At 36.3% G+C, this 23,069-nt stretch overlaps 2 protein-coding genes across 3 annotated transcripts; one reads left to right on the top strand and one right to left on the bottom strand.

Annotated features, from left to right (window-relative positions):
• Positions 1-7,572: 7,572 nt before the first annotated feature.
• Positions 7,573-18,226, top strand: LOC100255600 (polyadenylation and cleavage factor homolog 4). Of its 2 annotated transcripts, none has more exons than XM_019222670.2 (7): positions 7,573-8,436; positions 10,320-10,421; positions 10,532-10,795; positions 13,855-14,688; positions 15,365-16,336; positions 16,474-16,983; positions 17,801-18,226. In XM_019222670.2, exons 1-7 carry the CDS (start codon positions 8,062-8,064, stop codon positions 17,843-17,845), a joined length of 3,102 nt encoding a protein of 1,033 aa, XP_019078215.1. In that variant the 5' UTR covers positions 7,573-8,061; the 3' UTR covers positions 17,846-18,226. The 2 variants fall into 2 exon arrangements, with proteins under 2 accessions (XP_019078215.1, XP_010655357.1); XM_010657055.3 differs by having other exon boundaries at positions 7,611-8,436; positions 16,435-16,983.
• Positions 18,227-18,500: 274 nt separating this feature from the next.
• LOC100250414 (tryptophan synthase beta chain 1) lies at positions 18,501-21,082 on the bottom strand. Its single transcript, XM_002264793.4, has 5 exons — positions 20,680-21,082; positions 20,178-20,534; positions 19,637-20,070; positions 19,064-19,158; positions 18,501-18,951 (listed from the first exon to the last, which is right to left on the bottom strand). Exons 1-5 carry the CDS (start codon positions 21,010-21,012, stop codon positions 18,737-18,739), a joined length of 1,434 nt encoding a protein of 477 aa, XP_002264829.1. The 5' UTR covers positions 21,013-21,082; the 3' UTR covers positions 18,501-18,736.
• Positions 21,083-23,069: the final 1,987 nt, after the last annotated feature.

Genomic DNA, 23,069 nt, shown 5'->3' with positions numbered 1-23,069 from the left:
CAAGTTTGGATGGTTTAGAATCAATTTGAAAAAAAAAAACTCATAATTTGTAAACACAAATATTATAATATTATTTTATGAATATAATTATCATCTTATTTTGCATTAGGACAAATAAAAAAAAAGATTAGTTAAATCATTGAGACAATTGTGTTTAAGGGTCTTTATATTTTGATAATTGTTCCAACTTCCATCAAAAGATACATAATTGATGTTAAATCCACGAATATTTATGGACATAAACATTCTTTACTATTAATATGCATCTATTTGGATGTTTTTCTTGATTGTCATATAGTGTTTTCAAAATCAAATAATTAAAGATATAATAAAGGAGAAAGTTTATATCACTATATAAGTATGAACTTCTCTTAATCTTATAAACGTGTTTTAAAACCGTAAAAACCTATTTAAACTCAGAGTAGACAATATCTACATAATTAAGTATGAGCTATTACAAAATGGTATAGAGCTGATTACCAATCTGAAACGAGGACATTGTGTCTATAAGAGGTGTTGATGATATCTCACATTATTGAATATGAGAGAAAGTTCTTAATACTCTATAAGCATCATTGACATTAAAGTTGAAGAATATATTTACATGTTTTTATTCATTTTTTTTTGGGAGCCCTTTTTAGTCAGGGATCAGATATTTGTACTAAATCTGCTTTCACAAGAATGGAAAAAATGAAAATTTTACAGAGTACTGTTCAATTTTGATTGCCTGTTCTTGATTTCCATTAATTTTTTCAACATAGGATTCACAACTTGAAAAAATCAATTTCATGCAGTTTCGAACCTTCATCCTCAGATGCAGTTTCCTACATATGGCTGACACAGAAACGATTCCAAGGGAGTACTCCTGCGACTTCATCAGCAGATTATCACATGAATTGCTCTGCAGCATACTGGAAAGGCTACCACTGGATGAAGCAGCAAGAACTGGAGTTCTATCAAAGAGATGGAAAGATTTATGGAAGTACACTGCCTTCATAGATGTTAAGCCTCTGGGGGGCGACTCCTCCAGACTGCATCGTCTTATTTCCGGCCTTTCCCAGTTCGTTCGGCTCCACCAGGCTGAGCGCATCGATCTCTTCAGCGTCAAGTTCACCTACAATCCTGATATGCACTCTCAGGTCGATTCCTGGGTCCTGTTCGCCATTAACAAACATGTCAGAGAATTACATCTCGACTTTGATGTCGGTGATGACAATGTCGCCGGCGACACAGACGACGGTACCCGTTACGAGCTGCATCCCTCGGTCTTCACCTCTGGATCGTTGGTTCATCTGGGGCTCAAGTTTTGTGCTCTGAAATTCCCGAGCTCGGTTCGTCTTTCTTCGCTCAAGGTCGTCACTCTCCATCGGATAGAGCTGGCGGATGATGCAGTTGAAATGATCACCTCAAATTCTCCACTCCTTCAGCAATTGTCTTTGCTTGAATGCAACAGGACAAGGGATCTTTTCATCCATGTTGCCCCAAATCGGGGCTCTTGTACTGTGATGATCGAGGAGAATTCTTATGATGTGAACCCTTCTTCAAGAATGGATATCAAGGCCCCAGGTGTGGAGGAATTGTTTTTTCTGGGCAGCCTGCCAAGGTTTAAGTACAGAATAACTGATAAGTCTGCATGCTTGCATGTCAACATCATTCTACATGGGAAGTTTGTGGAATTTTTGGGGGAAGAAGAACATGATCAAGATCAAGATGGAAACCAGTTGGGCATGGTTGTTAATGAGCTGGGTATTCAAAGGCATGAAGAAGCTTTTAGAGAACTTCTTGCCGATCTTCAAGATTCAGAAGTAGTACTCCGAGCCTACGAATGGTGCATTCGGGTATTCATCAGTTCCTATAAAACTTAGTTTTCTTGACTGAATTACTGATATTAATTTCCATATTCTATGCAGCTACTCTCTCTGAGCCAGATGCAGGATTCGGAGCCGTTGTCGATGAACTGCACCTACATAGAACTCAGAACCTGCTTACAGAAATGGGATCTACCAGGAATAATCTTCATCCTAAAATCATGTCGAAAGCTTGAGAAGCTAGTAATATTAACAGCTGACATTGATGAAACGATGGAGGTGTGCCTCTGGTCTCATGTTCACTACTGGATTTAGTTTCTTTCCTTTTGATCAGTACGTATCATGCATATGGCCTTTACTGGTCTAAACGAGTTGAGGTTTTCGAACATTGTCAGGCTTCCCAGCTTACGATGATGCTGATGCAGCATGATTATGAAGAAAGCAGCTACATAACAAGCCAAGTACAGTGCTTTGAAGGTCATTTTATAAGCCTAAGAACCGTAGAATTCAAAAATACAGCTGGAGATTACCAGAGCTGGGAGCATGGATGCTTTGATTTGCCTGGGTTCTTCAGTGGAAGCCAAGGAGTTTACCTGCTGAATCTTTTGAATAAATCCTCCAAGCTAGAATATGTGGTCTTCGCCACAAATAATCAGAAGCAAGCGTTTCGTCTCAAGAACAAAGAAAGTGACTGTTGGGTTCCTCGTGAGCCATGAAAACAAAATTTTCTTGCTTCTATTTTCTCTCCCGAGGCCTTGGCTTTTAAGTTTATCTGCAGCAGTACCATCCGGGTTTGAAGTAGAAGATCAAGTGGATATTGCATTTGATTTTCTTGCATTTTCTTTTATTAATTTAGAAATCAAGGATTGATCATTTTTCATTTTGCCCAACTGTGCAATTTTCCATCTATAAATTTTGTGATGTTGCCAATTTGAATCTATATGTTCTTTGAATTGGGTGTTTGAGCATTTCCTGATATTTTTATATATCTATACATGGAGTCTTCAGGCAACTAGACATGTATACATAGCTAGTAGTATTACAACTTCTATGCTAATTTGAACTATGTTCAAGGTTAATTTTGGGAAATCTGCCTAGGTCGTGATCATGTAGTTCACTGCAATGTAGAATGATGCTCAAATGATCAAACTCTCGTTTTCAAATTTTACTGACACCCTATTTTGTAAATTGCTATTGAAAATATAATTTTCGGTTTTAAAATATAAAAAAGTTACTAACTTAGAGGGTTTTTGTTTTTTTTTTTCATAATTTATTATAAACTTTTGATTGAATAGAAAAAAAAAATAATATATTGACTTTTTTTTTTTTTACTTTTTAATGTTTAATAGAAACAAAATATTACAAAAATAAACAAGACAATACTTAACATTATTAAATATTATTTAATTTTAAGTTCTATTTAAAATAAAGTAAAAAAAATAAACACCACTTAAAAAAATTAGTGCATGTTTGACTTTTTTTATTTATTTATAAAAATTGAATATTTTTTGTGAATTTGTTCTAAAGATAGATTATTTTTAGGAATAAGTTTTGGATATTTTTTGTTATTATTTTATTTTGTTTTATTTTTATGACATTCCCAAGAAGGCATTATGTCTTTATTGGCCAAACTATGTTTAAGTTTTGGGTTTATAGCAATATTTATAAGTGGTTCATGAAAGGGGATAAAAGGAGCAATGGTGAGAAGGGTTTATATATATTTACAAGAATTAGAACTCTAAAAGTTCAATAAAATTTGGAATAACAAAAAATTATATTCAAAAACAGTTTTGCAACCCACTTGAATTACCTTATCCTCTCTTCTTCGACATGTCCACAAACTTACGTAGAAATTAAGAAAACATCTAGGCTCCTATTTGGATGAATTGAAATAATAGTTGGCTTTCTATTATATTTATTACATTTAAAATAATGTTTAAATTAGTATCCCCACTAAAATTCAAATTTAAAATTTTTTAGAAAATTAAGAAATATGAAGAGTTGTTATTTATTTAGGTATTTTATTATTCAAATTTGAGTTTTAGTGTAAATATAATTAGTTTATTATTAGAGTTTTAGTGTGAATATAATTAATTTATTATAAATATATGTTAGTTATAACTAACATATAGAGTCAAATATTTCTACATCTTTTACTTCCTTTTATCCCCTTTCATGATAGTCGAATATTTCTACATCTTTTACTTCCTTTTTTTAGAGAGAGAAGCAAAAAGAAAGTAGAGAGAAGAGAGATGAGAGTTTTTCAATAAGAGAAGCAAAAGGAAAGAGAAGAGAGAGTTTTCTTTCTTTAAAGCAAGTATTGAAAGAATCAAGAAAAATCTTTACAAGAACGAGAAAAGCAAATATCGGAGAAGTCGAGAGAAATCTTTACATAAACGAGGAATGATATTGCACCGGTGAGAGTTCATCTCTTTGAAGGAAAAATTTTGGCCTGTGAAAAATTTTTCTTTTTTTTTTTTTGTTTGTTTGGCTTGTAGTGCTTGTATGCTTCTTGTGTAATTTGACTTTTCAAATTTCTTTTCTCCTATAAATGCATAGTAGAATGTCTATGAAAAATCTTAAGCTTCGTTTTCGACTATCCTTAAAAATAATTTTCTAATTTAAATTAAAATAGATTTGACAAATTTTTGATTGGAAATAGTCTTTTAGGAATAAAGCCAATTTTCTTATAATGAAGTTGAAGTGTCTTCAAATATTTTTTATTAGGTGTTCTACAAAATAATTAAGACATAATGAATAGAGAATTTTAAACAAAATTTTATTCTTGGAGAATGGTTTTTACAAAATATGGTCAAAGATGTCTTTATTTACTTACAGTGCATTTGAGAGTGATTATGATTTTAGAAACCGTTTCTAACATTTTTAATAATTAAATGATAAAAAATTTCAAGTGTTAGAAATATCAAGAATGTTTCCTAAAATTACTATCAAAGGGACTCTAAGACTGTATTTGAGAATAATGTTAGAAAACGTTTCTAGTATTTTTAACACTTAAATGATAAAAAATTTTAAGTGTTAAAAATATTAAAAATATTTTCTATAATCACTGCCAAATGGACTCTTAGGCTACGTAGATGGATTTTCATTTCCCTATATAGTATTTCAAGGGATAATTCAAATTTGGGGTTAGTTGACCTCTTTTACCACTGCTATTGTGGATCCATTTTGGGTTGGGCTATTTATAGATAGTGGATTGACGTTATGTTTTGTTTTATGACATCAATACATATTCCTAAAGATGAAGGAAAAAAATAAATCAACCTTTATAATAAACTAGAAACAGCATAGGAAGTTAACGCACATTTATTGTAAGCTTTTATGTTACCTCTTAATATACTTTAAAATTTATATTCATAATCGCATTATTTATAAAACTTGTTTTAACCACTAAAAAATTTAACTTCCTGCAAATGATCTTTCCTCATGTCAAGGCATTGGTACTATGGTAGATAGAAATGACAAAGAATAACACTATCTCTGTCCTCTAATTTCTAGGAATTAGTCATTACAACAGTTATTTAAGTAAGGGCGAGCCGTATGTTTCCTGTCTTAACTATTGTTTTGGGGTTATTAATTGTATGAGTACCTAGCATAAACTTGAACTTGATTAAAAATCTCTACTCCTAGGTTGGGTTGATTTACAACCCAACAACTAGTAACCAGTAATACAAGTCCAATCTGGCTACTTTATAGTTCTAGTTTCGGCTTCTAGTTGAAACCAAAGGGTTGTTATATTCCCATCCCACCTAAATAACCAAAAAAAAGTGTGCAGAAAAGAGTAAAAATACCCTCATCATCTTCTTCATCTTCATCTTTATTGTCTCTGACTGACGCCTCTCAAACCCTACCCTAATATCATCCCTTCCCTTTCCTCCCAATCGAATGATTCAAACCCTAATTGAAGCAAACTAGCACAGCATAAATTGGAGCATCTTTAGCAGCCCTCTAAAAGAAAAGTCCCACCATTTTCTTATCAAATACCAGATTGGGCAGATTACCAAATTTCGACGATGAGCAAAGAGTTCTACACATACTTAATAATGTACGATCAGGACAACCAAAAGAATGAAGTTCACAGCTAGAGCACTTCAAAAAAACTTCAGAAGAACAGGACAAATTCATGCAAGCACTTTTTAATTAGAAATTGTGCATGGATACAAGGAAGAAGCAAACATGTCTCAACAGTGTCAGAGGCTATATGATCAGGGTCTTTTACATTAAAGACAGCTCTAAGAAGCTTATTTGCATAATAAGCAACTTCTGCTGGTCTTCTTTCCCAGCAAAGGGCGACGGATGTGTTGTATAAACAATAGTTATTTACTAGTTCACCTGTGTAACTAAAGGACTTGAGACTCATCCCAAAAATAATGACTTGACAGACAATTGAATCACTTTGACAGAGTGAATCCTAATTTATTGTCAAGCTCTGCAGTCCAGGATTACAGATAGTAACAGCCTTCAGGTACCCCCACTCGCATTTATCTAGGGTCAACTCCTCAAGCTCTGGTCAAGTGGAAAACCACTCCTGGGATAAGTGAAATTTAAGCAGCTAAGAGTCAAGACCTTGAGCCTTGGAAGAAAAATGAAACAAGGAACTTTGAGAATATTAAGCATGCACAGTCCTAACATGATTAGTGATTCACAAGTAACTAAGCAATGGGACAAAACAAGCGGGTCTTCAGAATTGTAAAGGATGAGATTAAAGTCTCGAGCTTCCGTCCATCACACATGAAAGATGGAATTTTTTTTTTTATACTTGAGAAGTCATGAAGAACAACAAGTACCCTTTCTACAAAAGGAAGATTGGGTCCATTGGAAATGGAGGTATGTGGAAAAGATCACAGAAGAACGTGCATCCATCTAAATGTTCCCTTCAAAGACACAAAGCACTTTCACATTCCAGTAGACCTATGAAAATGGTTTCATAGAAAAACTTTACATTTGGCCATCCTAAGATTTTCAGAGTGACTAAAAGTTAGGGCTTTTATCAAGGAATTGATCAGAACCGAAATCATGTCAAAATTTAACAGTCATCACATGTGAGTAGATTAAACATCAATCCTGTCAATCTCAGTTGAAGGATTGAAGAGTCTTGCAGTCATCCAGTGTGATCCAAGATACACAATTACATACCATTCTATTAGCCCTAATTGGAACCTAAACTCATGATAAGCACCATCAAAATCCCAACAAATATTTTCTTAGAAGTAATGAGTAAAAGGCCAAGAAAGGACATCCATAAACTCTTTTGTTTTCGCTTCGCATGTAGACAAGAAAAGAAATCCCAGAAAAGGGAATAGAAACAAAACAAACATAACAAAGATGTGAGTAACAAAGGGAATATGAATTCCACGGTAATGTTATGTTGCACATCATATGACTCCCATGACTCATCACCTTTTGGTATCATAAAAAAAGCCCTAGAATTGTCCTGTTCCCAGACTATGTTGAATTTCATTCAAAAAACCGTTTCTGTTTTCAAAACAGTCAATTTTCCAAAAAAATATGGAACATAGTGTCCAACTCAAACGCAAAACCCTAATCTTCATGTCTTCTGCCCTAGAAACAAAATTCACAACAACAAGGACAGGCAAAAAAAATCGAAAGAAAAATCAAAACCCTAACCTGAATTGAACTTCCTTATTCGATTCCTTAGGGAAGAAGAGATTTCAAATTAGGGTTAGGTTTAAGCGCGAAAAGAATCGATATGGAGTCATAAATCGGGGTCTTTATACAGATTCTGTGGACCATAGGTTTTGTGATTAGACTATATCATCCGTCCGATTATTAGACTGATGGGATGGTCTCCAGCCGTCCGATCGTCCCAGGTCACTAGATGATGGATTGTGTATGATTACTCAGATTCAAAAAATGGGTCTAAGCCTGCTAAATCAGGACGCGTCATATATCAAGTATTTGAATATTTTGTCGGTCCCACGTGATTGTGATCTTTTGATTTTGAACCGTTAGATTGCGCAAATCCCGGGAATCATCTCTGAATTTGGTAACTTTTTCTCGAGGGTATGCCGTTTTATAGCGCCAGGGGATACTCTCTCTGCATCCCTTTCTCTCTCTCTCTCTCTCTTCGCTTTCTCTCTCTAGGTTCTCTCTCTAAAACGCTCGCGCACACACTCTCTGAGCTTCGTTGATGGTCAGTAACGGAACTTACGATGTTGACCTTAGATGTTCGGCAGAAACCCTAACCTGTTGCCGCTCGGAAACCTAAGCCGCCATGGACGGAGACAGGTTCGTAGTATCGGCAAGGGAAAACCCTAGAACGCTGGGGTTTGCCCCGGAGCGCGGTCCCGGAGGCAGCGCTACCGCCACCGCGAAGCCAATGTCCAATGAAATCTCCCAAAAGCCACTGGTCCCGATCGTCGACCGATTCAAGGCTCTGCTAAAGCAGCGGGAGGACGAACTTAGGGTTTTGTCTGGAGACGACGTCCCGCCGCCGACTACTGAGGAAATTGTGCGGCTTTACGAGATTGTGCTATCGGAACTCATCTTCAATTCGAAACCCATCATTACCGATCTCACGATTATTGCCGGAGATCACAAGGAGCACGCTGATGGTATTGCCGATGCAATTTGTGCTCGAATTGTCGAGGTCTGTTTGGATATAGGTGGATGCTTTGTTGGAATTTTTGTATTTGTGTGAATTTCAGGGGTTCTGTATTTGTGTATTGGGTTAGTTTTAACAAAAGTGAGATTTTTTATTGCGCACTCCGAGCATCTTTCAATGTCCTTCTTCTTTGTAATTATCATCAATCGCCTAACAAACAAGCTAACGATGGTTCTAGTAAAATTCTACTGGTTCATAATTTTTTTGGATTAGAATTTGTTCAGGTTTACCCGTTTTAGTTTGAACCTATTTAGCAAGACCATTGTCGGAGAATCCTGCGATAAATTGAATGGATGGATATTTTAGTTGGTGTGCCGTAGTAATAAAGAACAATTCTTTTTGGATGTTAATGAAATTCTTCATAAGAAGTTGTCTAGTTCCACAGGTTACAAGATGGATTTGCTTAATGAATTTCCCTTAGCGCATTAAGCTGGTGAGGTCATGGTGAAGCGTTTGCTAGGATACTGATGCTTATGACAAATTATAAATGGATTTGTTCCTGTGGACTTCTTGTAATGACTTGACTAGGTTCATTAGTTACAGAAGGAATCTGTTTTCTAATTTATTTATTTATTTTTGACCAGTGAATGCCTGAGAAATCATATCTGTAGCATTTGTTGAGATAATAGCAGTAACTAGTGGAAGAAATAATGGTAGAGAGAGTGATACATTCTAGTTTGTATTGAATTTTGATTGGTCTGTTATTGATGGATGGATTCCTTTTTTAGGTTTTCTATTTTGTTTAAGTTTTCCTCTTAGGTAATTAAGTTATTACAATTAGAATTCTTGTTATTTGTTGGCAAGGAATGTTCTAAATGCATTGAGTTTGAAGATTACTATTCTTTTTACTTGGGTTATGCCCCAGGCACTTTTAATTCCATTTTTATTCTCTTTGGCTGTTCGAAAATACTACTATTTTCTTTTGTTTCAATGTATTTGCAGCAATGTAGTTTGCTTTAATCCTCTCCTTGTTCTGTTCTTTCTAATTCATTGCCTTTGTCTATTACACGGTTATTGTTTTCCCTTTCTAAATTGAGTTATTCTTTGAGGAACAATTGGTTATATGTGGTTTGGTGGTACCCATTGTATACGTCTTGTGTACCTTAGTGTATGGCTTTTTGTTCTTTATCTATAAGATTTCTTGCTTATCCAAAAAAAAAAAAAAAGTGGTTTAGTGATTTCATTGGCATGTTTAAATTCCATTTACTTGTAATGAAATTTTCGACTAGCTACAGATTAGTGTGAATTTCCAGGAATTACAGAGATGAAACTAAAGAAAGAATTTGAATTCATGCATAATATTCATATCACAGATATATTTGATCAAATAGTTGCAGAGAAATATAGGAAAACTACATTGTAGGCCAGTGATATTGAATCTGTCTGAACATCCATTTCTGCAATTTCTAATGTGCAAAAAGTCTTTACCAAATGAAAGAACCTATAATTTTGTTAATTAGAGACAAATGTCTCTGAAGTTAGGCATGAGGTGTTTTCCAAATGCATACCTCAGTATAGGCTTCTTGTAATTTGAGGCCTAAAGGTTTGCATAGATAGTATCCTGAAGATCCATAATTTATCGATGTTGGTGATATCTTAATCTACCCTTGGTTCCACTGCAGTGATTGAAGCAATGCATTATGTGAAAAAAAAAAAAGAAAAAGCAATGCATTATGTGAATTTGGAACATCATGCTCTAAAGTTGCATGCTTAAATTCATACTGTATGAATGCCATGATGATTTCATGCCAAGGCTGCAAATGCTATGCTATGGACAATGATGATTGCAATTTTTTTAAGGAAGGAACCTAGTGTGTTTGTTTGATGTCCATGTATGGGCCTTCATGCTTTGATGTTCATCTTTGCAGGTCTCAGTTGAGCAAAAACTACCTTCTTTATATCTGTTGGATAGTATTGTCAAGAACATTGGTCGGGACTATATAAAGCACTTCTCCTCCCGTCTACCTGAGGTGAGTGGATTTTAATGTATGGTGTGTCTTTTGTTTTGAAGGACATTTGAACACATTTGATTTTCAAATCATATGATTCTGATATTGCTTTAATTTTTCTTTCTCCCAAGGTTTTCTGTGAGGCATACAGGCAAGTTCACCCTAACCTTTATACTGCCATGCGACATCTGTTTGGCACTTGGTCTGCGGTGTTCCCCCCATCTGTCCTACGTAAGATTGAAGCTCAACTGCAATTTTCACCCACACTAAACAACCAATCATCAGGCATGGCTTCGTTGAGAGCCTCTGAATCTCCTCGGCCAACTCATAGTATACATGTCAATCCAAAGTACTTGGAAGCAAGACATCAGTTTGAACATTCACCCGTTGATAGTGTAAGCTTTTCAATAAATCTCTCTTATCTCCTGTTTTGCTAGAATGCACAAAAGAGTAAACACAGCTCACTCTAGTTCACCTATGGTAATCTCGTTATCCATAAGGTGTATAGATCTTCTAGTGGAACATCTTTACACCGATGCACATGCTGTGTTGGTGGTGACTTGGACCAGTATCAGTAGATTTTGTACCCAAGAAAGATGTTATTTGGAATATATTGACTTGTCTTTATTTTTGAAAATTGCATGGATTGTGATGGTGAGGGTTCATTTGATTCGGTGAACAATTGTAAATTTGAGCAAAAATAATATCTCTTGGTAATAAAACCTACAATAGTGGAATTTTATGTTTGGAGTTTCAAAATGAAAAACTATAATGAATCATACTATTGATCAAATTGAAAAAGAAATGATGTGTCTGTGCATGATTGAAGGGACCACATGGTCAGCAGAGTGATTCAAGGCTCAAAAATCATGATATGAGATTCTTTTCTTGGCTAATGACCAGTTTTGAACTTCATGCATGTCTTGCTTTACCTTTGTTACAATTCTCTCTCCATGTCAACTTGAAGTAGCTGCCTTGGTGTGTACACAATGCACAGTCTCCATGTTTCCCACTGGCAACGAGCCCCATGTAGGAACTTCAAATTAGCAGGTTCAACAGTTCCACATGGTTCAACATTAAACCAACAACTAATTGACCGGAGCTGAAACCTCCTTCCTTCTTTTCCCCCCATCCAGTTCTGCATGCAATCCATGCTTGTAATTTGATAATGTAGCCAATTTTTCCTAATAAGCATAGGAACCTCAAATTACTAATATTTTGCACATTTTGTTGGCCTTAAAATCAATTTTGGCAAAAACAAAACAAAACAAAACATTGAAGCATGTGTTTACCAGATGTGCTAGGTTTGGTGGGTGCCAATTGATTTGGTGCCATTGAGTGGCTTCTAATGTACTTTTGGTCTCCTCCATTGGTGGGTTACTCTCTCTGCCGTAAAGTTTACTTAACTGGCGGTAGGAAAGGTCAATATGTATAAGCTGCTTTATGAACAGAGAGTTAATAAACTTTAGATGGTAGGATCACTCTCATTCAGTCCACACTCTCGTAAAGCCTAGTATGATTCTTTGTTTAAGATTTTGATTACGGTTTCTATTGAATTGGATATATGTTTGTGACCCTCTCTGTTTTGGGAGGCAATGAAGGAAAAAATAAAAAAGAAGAGACAGGTAATGAAATGGTTAGTCAAATTTGTGTTGCTAAAGAGCTGAAGTATAAGTTGATGTTTATAATATAGTTATAGGAATACTACTCCTTACTGAAATGGTTGTGAAGGTTTATAGAAACCCTGTTACCCTTTTGAGCATCGGTGGTAGGAATTCTGTTGAATAAATTTCCAATCCAACCAACCCATAGCAATAAGGAGCTTTAGCTGGCTATCTCAACTTCCCAACTTTAAGAAGGCTTATATTTGATGTTGCAATAACCTGCCTATACAAAATAATGAATAACATATTGTTTGGAAAATACATCCTCTGCATAAATCTGGTTTTGGCATTAAATAATAATTCTCCATATCCAGTTTGGTATCCTGTGTTCCTATGTATATATGTTGTGATGAGAAACAAATAATTCATTGATTAATGCAATTGAAGGATGGGGAATCCTTCAAACATACAATGGATGGTTAAAAGGAGGGAAAACTATGTAACAAGAACAGCAAGATGACTATACAGTTCCAATATGTGCTGTGTACTCTTGTGTGCTTTTAGCACCTATTAATACACTCTCTTATCAAAAAATGCAATAAAGATGACTATGCAGTTCCAGGATAAAACAAGAACATGTACAAGATAGAGAAATAATGCATGATTCAAGAGGGTAAAAATCTTCTGTTAAAGAAACCCTCTGCTCGCTTCCTTGTTTTGCTTTCTGGTTTGGCACATGATTAGCTAAATGTGAGGATCAAGAAAAAAAGCAACCCAAGTTATTGGCTACATCTAAAATTTGGCAAATCCACATGTTGTGCTTCCATATTGTGATACATTTGAGCTACTTATCAAAAAAAAATTGTGATACATTTAAGCTATTCCATTACTTTTATAATGAGCATAATTTCCTTAAATTGCTCCATGATGCTCTAATCAATCTAGTTTAAGAACTTAAATAACTTCAGTGACAAATGCAACAAATAATTCTCATAGCACACTGGAGTACCATCATATTAGTTCAGTGTTTGCACTTGTGGAAAAATATCTAATTTCCTTACCATGTTACATTTTTTTAATCACAATCCAAGGGTCATTCCATAAGGTTGAGCCTGGGGTTCAACTCTTACGGGGCCGGTACTGTCTGATCCTTCATATGCCTACCAAATGCACCACTATGGTTGATCAGTTGGGCTTTATGCTAGAGATCTGTGACTCTTTTTTCTAATTGTTTGCCCATCAAACACTTGCATTGTATGAGGATGGATTGGGTTTGACGTGCAATTTCAGGACTAATGTCTGAGTGTTTTCAGTGGCAATGAGATGTGTGCTTGCATTTGCATGAAAGAGATGCCAATGACAATGCTATACTCATGAGAGTCCTTCAAGGAGAAAGGATGGAGAAGTTGCTTCAGCAAGCCAAAAAGGATGGTTCAGAGCTTCTCCAGCATTTAATATGTGCTATTTCAAGCTTGTCTTCAATCTGTTAATCCATGAATAATATTTACAAACCCCAAATTCTGATAATTAATTGAATTCTTAGGGGTTCCCCTATATTTCATATCTTCTGGCACTTCTATATTTACAAACCCTATATATTTATTGTTTTTTGTGCATTCTTTTGTTCTCTAGATTTGTTTTTCTGTCTTTTTCCCTTTATTGGGTTATGGTGGCCAAGGGAGGGGGAGGGAGAGTATTGTTGTTTGCTATGTAACTCTTGCTACTGTAGTTTTCCTCCTAAAAAATGATGTAACACTCCTAGAAGATTTATATGTTATTTTTCAATGAATGACATTGTTTTGAACCCTTATCAACAATGAAAATGCATAATCTATTTGTAACCCTTGCAGAACATGCAGCATTCACGAGGAACTTCCTCAACTCTAAAGGTTTATGGGCAAAAGCCTGCCATTGGATATGATGAGTATGATTCTGGTCATACAGAAGTTATATCCTCACAAGCCAGAGCCCAAAGGTTGAACTCAACTGGAAGTGTGGGCCGGACACCATTTGCTCTTGGCGCTGATAAGCTGCTTCCCTCTTCAACTGCTAGAGTTGCAAAATCGACCTCTCCAAGAATTGGCACTGCTGGGTCTTCATCTCCTCCAGCTGAGAAGTTTTCAATGGATAATTCTCCCAGAAGAGTTGTTGAAAGAGCTTCTCCATCTCATCGTGGATTTGAATATGGACTTGTCAGATCGATGGGCAGGGATGAGGAGACAAGTGACAGGCAGAGAAAACACTGGTCCAATGATAGGTTTGAAACTTCTGCTGCGCACAACCTTAGTAATGGACGTGAGCGTCAAGGACTGAGAGCGTTAATTGATGCATATGGAAATGACAGAGGGCAAAGAACTTTAAATGATAAGCCTCCAAAGGTTGGACACCTGGATATGAATGGCACAGACAATAAGGTGCCTAAGAAAGCATGGCAGAATACTGAAGAGGAAGAGTATGATTGGGAAGATATGAACCCAACTTTAGCCAACCGCAGACAGTGTAATAATATCTTGCAATCATCAGTTTCACCTTTTGGAAGCTTTAGGACAAGACCTGGCTCTGGGGCACTTGGTGCGGCCCCACTGGAGTCTGATTTCAATAGGAGCAAATGGTCTGGTCAGGCACAGCTTTCTATGGTGGATGATTCTCCTGTTATTGCTGAAGATGTAGTTCCTACCACCAGTGTACGGTTCCTCAACTTGTTTACTGTGCAATTCTAGTTGTTCGAGTGACACTGTTATTAGTTAGCATGGAGTCCAAAATGATATTATTACTTGCGAAGATGGTCTTTATTCATTTATTTACTTTAGCATGAAGTCTTCTGTTGTCATAATTTTCATCAACTTTGTCCTGCTTTTTAGGAAGATAATTTTTATGCAATTTGAGTCTGATTAAAGCTTTCCATTAAAACATAGTTTTTATGCTGTTTCAGTCTGACTAGAGCTTTCCATTGAAGTGGGTGATTTCTTCTGCTCTTCAGCCTCAATTCTAAGTCTTTTCATGGTCCTTTCAAAGCCCTTTGGTGTTTTTCAACTGGATCATTCTAAAAAATTCTAATACTGAGATGCAAAGCTATCTTTGCAGTTTTTGATATTGACTAGGTTAATTTTAGGACATATTTCCATTCCAATAGTCATCTCTGTTGATGTTTGAGGGAGTTTTTCTCATGGCTTTCTTTTGGTGCACAGAATTGATCTTTATAAATTATGATAAATTACCCTTTGTTAATGTTCTAAAGTTATACTCTTTTTTCAATGGAAGAAAAATGTCATTCATTTGTTTTATGCATAGAAAAAAAAACGATCTTCTAGGTCCCAACTATGAGCTATCGTTCTGAAAAGTTTAATATTTTCAATGCAGTTAGGCCGAGGATCAATAAGTAAGCCTGGATTTGGAAATGAAACAAAATTTCATGGTTCTCACTATCCTCAAGAATCCTGGAATTTGGTGCACCGTGTACCTCAGTCTTCACAACACAACCGTAATGCCAAAGGAAGAGGAAAGAATTTCAATACACCCTTTTTGGGGAGTGGAATATCGTCTTCAGCTGCCGAGACAATTTCTCCTCTTATTAGTAATATTCCAGATGCTGATGCACAACTTCGTAGACTCCCTACTGTTGCATCAAGAATGGGTTCTTCAAGTCTCAACTCTATGAATGTGGAGGTTCAGTCAGCTGCTGCACCTGCATCAACTGGAATGTGGCCTCCAGTAAATGTGCACAAAACTCACCTCCCTCCTTTACTGTCCAATCTTCCACAAACAAAACAAATTAGGAATCAGTTCAATTTGATGAATGCTACTACTGCAGTTGTGAATCAAGATCCAAATAAGTCTTTGTTTTTACCTGAGTTAGATAGTAAGCTGCCTCAAATGGCTAATCGGCAGGCCGGATCAATTCCTTTAAATGGGAAAAACCAGACACAAGTCACTCGTTTACAACCACAGTTTTTGCCACAGGAGACTCATGGAAATTTTGTTCCATCTACCACAGCTCCTGTGTCATCATATTCAGTGGCACCTCCCTTGAACCCTGGATATACCCCACAAGGGCATGCTGCTGCTACAAGTACCATTTTGCTGAATCCAGTACCTGGTGTCCATTCGTCTATTCCAATCCACAATATCTCAAACAGCTCTGTGCATTTTCAGGGGGGAGCCTTGCCACCTCTACCCCCAGGTCCTCCTCCTGCCACATCACAAATGATAAATATACCTCAGAATACAGGTCCCATTGTCTCTAACCAACAACCTGGAAGTGCATTATCGGGTCTGATTAGTTCTCTCATGGCCCAAGGTTTGATCTCATTGGCAAAACAACCCACGGTTCAGGTATCTATTAAATAATTTTCCTGTGTTAGAAAAGGTTTTGAATAGTTGTTTTTTTGTTGCAATACAAAATTGTATTCAACCATTTCTTTGATGTTTAGGATTCTGTTGGAATTGAGTTTAATGTTGACCTCCTTAAGGTGCGCCATGAGTCTGCAATAAGTGCTCTATATGGTGATATGTCAAGACAGTGCACAACATGTGGTCTTCGATTCAAGTGCCAAGAAGAGCACAGTAGTCATATGGATTGGCATGTGACCAAGAACCGGATATCTAAAAACCGCAAACAGAAGCCTTCTCGCAAATGGTTTGTGAGTGCCAGTATGTGGCTTAGTAGTGCAGAGGCATTGGGCACTGATGCAGTTCCTGGGTTTTTGCCCACTGAGACAATTGCGGAAAAGAAGGATGATGAAGAACTGGCTGTTCCTGCTGATGAGGATCAGAATGTTTGTGCATTGTGTGGAGAGCCTTTTGATGATTTTTATAGTGACGAGACTGAGGAATGGATGTACAAAGGCGCTGTCTACTTGAATGCACCGGAGGGATCAGCAGCAGGCATGGATAGGTCACAGTTAGGTCCCATAGTGCATGCCAAATGCAGATCTGAGTCTAATGTGGTTTCCCCTGAAGATTTTGGACAAGATGAAGGGGTATGCATTTCTCTCTATTGCAACATATATACTTTGTTTTTTTTTTTTTTTTTGATAGGAATGCCATATTTAATTTTATCAATATTTAATTTATAGGTTTTCTTGTCTTTTGTTCCAATGTTATTTGCTTTTTCATTTTTTCATACTGTGTTTCATGATCACCTTAGATAGCACAAAAACCTTCTCCCTTAACTTGCATCATTTATAGGGTAATCGATGGTGCTAGAAGTCTAGACTCTTGGTTACATCTCATTACTCTTTTATTTGATGGTAATATTCTCTGTTGGCTTATCACTGCGATATTCAGGCTTAAATTGTGTTATCCATCTGTCCTCATCTTGAAAGATACTTCTGCAATATAACTGAGTCTTTTAAGGCACTTCTGAATTTAAATCAGAGCAAACATAACATTAGATGGATTAGGGAATTTCATTTTCTTCATGAGAGAGCATCATATAAGATGATGGCACTCTGATTGGGTGTTTGTTAACTTTGTTTAGCATTGGATGAGCAAATTGCGTTGAGTACTGTTTACTTCCAGAACATTGAGGATGGGTTGTGTATATTTATGCACAACCGTTGCAGTGTCTAGCGTCTGCCTAAAATATACCATAGCATAAGTTGTATATGTATTAAGAATCACTTGGTTGTTTGAAACTGTGCTATCTTTTTGGAGTCCTTTCCAGTTGTAAATTATAAAATCAATTAGATTGGATCCATGTTCTTTTGCCTGAAATGTGATGCTTATGACTGCAAGCTGAGTTATGTGGAGTAGCTTTTCTTTTTAATATATATGCATTTTTCTTACAACCTGCAGGGAAATATGGAAGAGGGTAGTAAGAGAAAAAGGATGCGAAGATAGCTTAATTAGACCGGCTTCTATGTCCTCTGTAACTTAAATTTGAGTTTCCCCATGTTAGTGGTATGCTCTTTACTTATTTTCACAGTAGTGTTGGAGCTTGCAGCACCATGGCATTTTGCCAGAATCATGTACATGTATAGTTGGACTTGTACCATGCACATCATCTTGCAGCAAAAGGTTACAAATTCTCTTGCAGCGTTTCCTTTCTGGCATTCTTCTCTTCTCTCTGCAGTCAAACCAATCTGGTGGGATCCTTAAAGCATTTTTATGGTGTTATTTCTACTAATATTTATGTTCCAAGGAACCTTTAGAATATGTTATATGCTTCTAGAAAATTATTTCTGAACCCAAAGTGTTCAATCTATTAATCAGTTTACAGCAGTTGAGGGCGCTCTCTGCAATTTTTCCGCTTTTTTCTTTTAGGTCTTTGCAGGGTGGATGCAAAGAGCCAGTAGTTTACCAAAAGCAGATTCTGATGCCCTCTTAGTTCATTTTGCACCAAGCTGTTGAATTGGAAGCAAAAGTAAAATTGTGATTGAAACCAGTTGTGTAGCCTCCAAAGCTTGTTGCACTCATTTCTTTCTTTTTAAATTTTTAAGGTCGAAGTTATGTAACTCTTAATTTTACGATTTTTTTTCCAAATGGTACATTACCCTTATTGAACAGGATATTTCTTTTCCTTAATAAAACATATTAAGTTGCAGTTTCAATTGATCAATCAAATTTTGCATATCTTTTCTGCCTCTTGAACTTTAAAATTACATCTAGTGTACCCTAGTGGTGATGATGATTGATGGGTGTTTGTTCTAGTAGCTCCTGTCCCAATTCCACCATTTCATTTACATCTCTCCTAACTCTCTCAATCTTTGGCAAATGGACACAGCCACAGGCTTATGGGCTCACAGGATGCCTTTTGTTGTCACCTGGGCTGGACCCTTGTGTGAGCCTGAAAACAGTTGGGGCGTCCTTATCTCCGCGCCCACTACAATTTACTACAACCTTGCCCCCGTCTGGGAGGGTCGGGCATAGCTTGTCCAGAAATGCCAGAGCATGAGAGGCTTCCAAGGCTGGGAAAATTCCCTCTAATCTGCACAATAATTGGTATGCTGCAAACCAACAGTGAAACAAAAGACATTCTTAGAAACTACATTACTACACACATAGATCGACCGCAATTAGCAATTAACATTATAGATATGGCAATTGGTAGCTGCTTACCATCTACAGCTTCTTGGTCAGTGACACTGTACGACTCCACCCGCCCTGTTTCTTTGAGAAAGCTCAGCTCTGGGCTCACCCCTGGGTACTCCATCCTGTATGTGCAACAAATTAGGCAATTAACGTTAGACAAGGGTCCTAGTAAGCGAGAGGTCAAGGTTGTCTGAACATGTCTGATTTTGGCACCACTGAAAACTGTGGACACCAATCTGATGTCCTCTTCGTAAACGTGAGCCATTTTAGGCGAAAGGTCAAGGTACCTAGACGTGCTTGATTTGACTTCACCAACTTCGGGTGCGTGAGACTTTTAAAACTTTATTACTGTGTGCAAGGTCAATGTCAAGGTCAGGTCAACATCACTTGTCATATTACTTACGTAAAAGGGTTTTTAAGTTCAAATTTGGTACGAATAGTTGGGAGTTTTTGGATAATTGCATATGATGCAAGCCATAGGAGTAGAGAGGTTTTCAACCAAAGGGTGAAGGCGTGAAGGCTTGAAACAGCTACCAAGGGGTGTGCTGTGTTGTACGATGAACAAATAATAATCCATTGACTTTAGAAGCGATTACTTACCCAACTCCAATTGAGTGTGGCCCAACTATCTGCCCTTCCTCGTCTTGCAACAAGTAGCTCATAGCTCCATGGTACACACCCACCTCTCCTTTAGCCAAAGTTGCAGAGTGTTTCCCACTCTCCAGCCCAAACCCAGCTGCCTCAACTCCAATCATCCTCACATCTTCATCCGCTATGAATTCATGGAACAGCCCTAGTGCATTGGAGCCACTCCCCACACAAGCAACCAACACATCGGGCTTCCTACCCCATCTCTCCATTGCCTGTCTCCTTGTTTCCTTCCCAATTATTGATTGAAACTCACGAACCATGCTTGGACATGGGTGAGGCCCCACTGCGGTGCCTATCAAGAAGTAGTTTGTTTCCAAATTCCCAACCCACTCCCGGATCGCTTCTGAGGTTGCGTTCTTAAAATTCCCATCAACAGATTTAACCTACGAGCATCACCGATAAACAAGAAACAACTTACTACACAAATGATAAGACAAAACAACTAAGCATAGTTCTGATATCAAGGGGCAGAAAGTATATATATGTATACCTCAGCACCTAAGAGCTTCATTAAGAGCACATTGGATGCTTGTCTTTCCATGTCCAAGGTCCCCATGACGATGGTGCACTTCAAAGAAAGTTTAGCACACGCAGCGGCTGTTGCAACGCCGTGCTGCCCAGCTCCGGTGGCAGCCACAATACTCGTCCTGCCCATGCGTTTGGCGATCATGGCCTGTGCAATGGCATTGTTGATCTTGTGTGCTCCACCATGGTTGAGATCCTCCCTCTTTAGGTAAATCTCTGGCCCACACCCACTCTCGTTCTTGTAGTGATCCGTGAGGCGCTGAGCGAAGTAGAGAGGCGTCTCGCGTCCCACATAGTCCCTTAGCGCCGTCGCCAGCTCCTCCTGGACCACAAGTTCCGAAATTATCAGCATGAGGCCACTAATGGGCATGTTCATCAATTCAGTTATTATATAATATTATGTATAGATGTATTAATTAATTACTACTTCCAAAAAGAGATAATAAAAAATTATTCATCATCAAAACCTGAAATTCAGGATCATGCAAAACCAGGTTGAATTCAGCTTCAAGCTTGCTCAAACAAGTCATCAGTGTTTCAGGCACAAACTTCCCCCCAAACCTTCCAAATTTTCCCGTAGTACCAGTCATTTTCCTCTCACTGGTTTCAACCTCTCTCCTTGACAGTGGCCTTGGCCTCACGACCACGGCCGACCCAGTTGGTGTGCTTGCAGTCATAATGCTGTCAGCAGCACTAGCAACTGAGCAAACCACCAAGGCATTGCCTCTTCTTTTATCCAAGGTTGCTTCTGCGGGAAATTTCAGAGCAGGAAGGAAAGAAGTTTGGAGGTTGCAAGCCATGACTATGCAGAGACAAAGCGAGAGAAAATTAAGTTGAATGATTAATGGTGGTGGTATTTTCAGGAGATGGGCTTGGTGTGTTATATGGGAGAAAAAACGTAAACACAGACAATGACAGAAACAGTAGTCCTAAGGCCTTTCGCAGAAACATAGAATCTAAAAAAGTAAAAACGGATGAGTTTCACGTGCGGCGATGCTACGTACCGACCATCCCATGATAAACACGTTTAGAAACTTCCGGTGCTTGTATATAACACGTGTGTGCATATGCATGTGGGTGATTGCGTGTAAAACGTACGTACGTTCCATGATTCATGTTCGAAGTACCCTCTTTTATTTATCCTTGAAGTACAAGGGAAAAATCTACATATAATTATTGATGCAACTAGCAATCCATAATTGTGATTGTGGATTATGGTTCTTCAAATTATATTTGGTGTTCTTGGTTGCTAGTCTCTCAAATGATTCTTAATCCATCTACATGAAGATTAAAACCCGTTTGGAAAATAGCTTTAAAAAATAATTTATAAAAATGATTTTTGCATCATATTTTGTGTGCTTAAACACGATTTCCTATATTTTTAAATATATATTAAGAGTAACTTTCTTTTATTTATAGTGTTGTATCTTTGATTATTCTTCATATTTATACAATTTTTTTTTTTAAATAATCATAAAAAGTAAAAAAAATAACTTAATATAATTGAAGACAGACATATTTTTTTTTTTTGTTATTACAATTGTTGTTGTTGTTTTTGTTAACCCCCTTCAAATCTAAGTATTCATAACTCAATTTTGACACGAAAGAGCCATTGTGATGAAAGGGGTAGGTATTGGAGGGGACCAGGGACCTCAGCACCCTCCGTCCTTTTATTTTTGGCATTTGAATCCAAAAGTTATCATCATATATATGGCTGTGTTGACATTCGGGTTGCATAATAAGTTGGTATTTCTGGCGAAAAACTTGCCAAAATTCGGTATTAATGATTTGTTTTTGTTAATTTGTGTCTTGTCTTCAATTTATGGAAATTTTGACGGCCCATGTTTTCTTGGTTCCTTTGAAAAGATGTATTGTTGAATGTTACTGATCACCTAACCTGGCTCACTCCCAACACTTCAAATGATGTAACTTTCTTAATTATTAAAGGTTTCGTTATTTTCTCCGTGAAAGATATAAAAAGTTAAAAACTAATATGTGGAATTTTTATATTATTTCATAAATGTACAATATCTCTATATAAAAATACACACACGCATACTAGTGATAAATGAAAAATATTTTTAAGAACTATCTTTAAAATTTGATTTTTGAGAATTATTTTTTAAAAAATTTGTTAAACAAACCCTTAATTATCTTTTGGTTCATAGTTTTGATTTATTGTCATATTTCAAATATATATTAATACTAGAGTCTATTCGATAGTAATTATAAGAAATGTTTTTACTCCATCTAACATTTAAAAGATAAAATATTTTAAGTGTAAAAAGTGTAAAAAATATTTTCTATAATCATTATTAAATATACTTTTAGAGTGTATTTGACAGTCATTTAAAAAAATATTTATAATGTTTGAGCGATAAAAACTTTTAAAAACGTTTTCTAAAATCATTATCAAACAGATTATTAGAGTGCGTTTGATAGTAATTTAAAAAAATATTTTTATTCCTTTTAACATTTAAAATTTTTTATTTTTTAAGTATAAAAAATATTAAAAATACTTTCTAAAATTAATATCAAACACACTTTTACAGTAATTCAAATTAATTTTTCTTACTTTGAATACCCTTCTCAACACTATTCAAAAACATTTTTTTTTACTCTTTTAAGATAAGAAATAGTTTTTCAACTTTAAAGACATATGAGTTCTTATATAAAATGTAAAATTTTTTAAAGTATGTTGGATAAGATTTTTGAAAAGAGTTGGAGAAATTATTTCAAAAAATGATACCTACCTTAAAACAAGTTTCTAACTGTTTTTACAATCAATTTATTTATTTATTTTTAATTTTAGGATTCAAATATGAAAAAAAAAAAAAAAAAAAGTGTCCTAGAACTT

This window comes from Vitis vinifera, chromosome 10, assembly GCF_030704535.1.
Source record: "Vitis vinifera cultivar Pinot Noir 40024 chromosome 10, ASM3070453v1".
NCBI classification, from domain to species: Eukaryota; Viridiplantae; Streptophyta; class Magnoliopsida; order Vitales; family Vitaceae; genus Vitis; species Vitis vinifera.
This window is presented reverse-complemented; position numbering and strand designations above follow the sequence as displayed.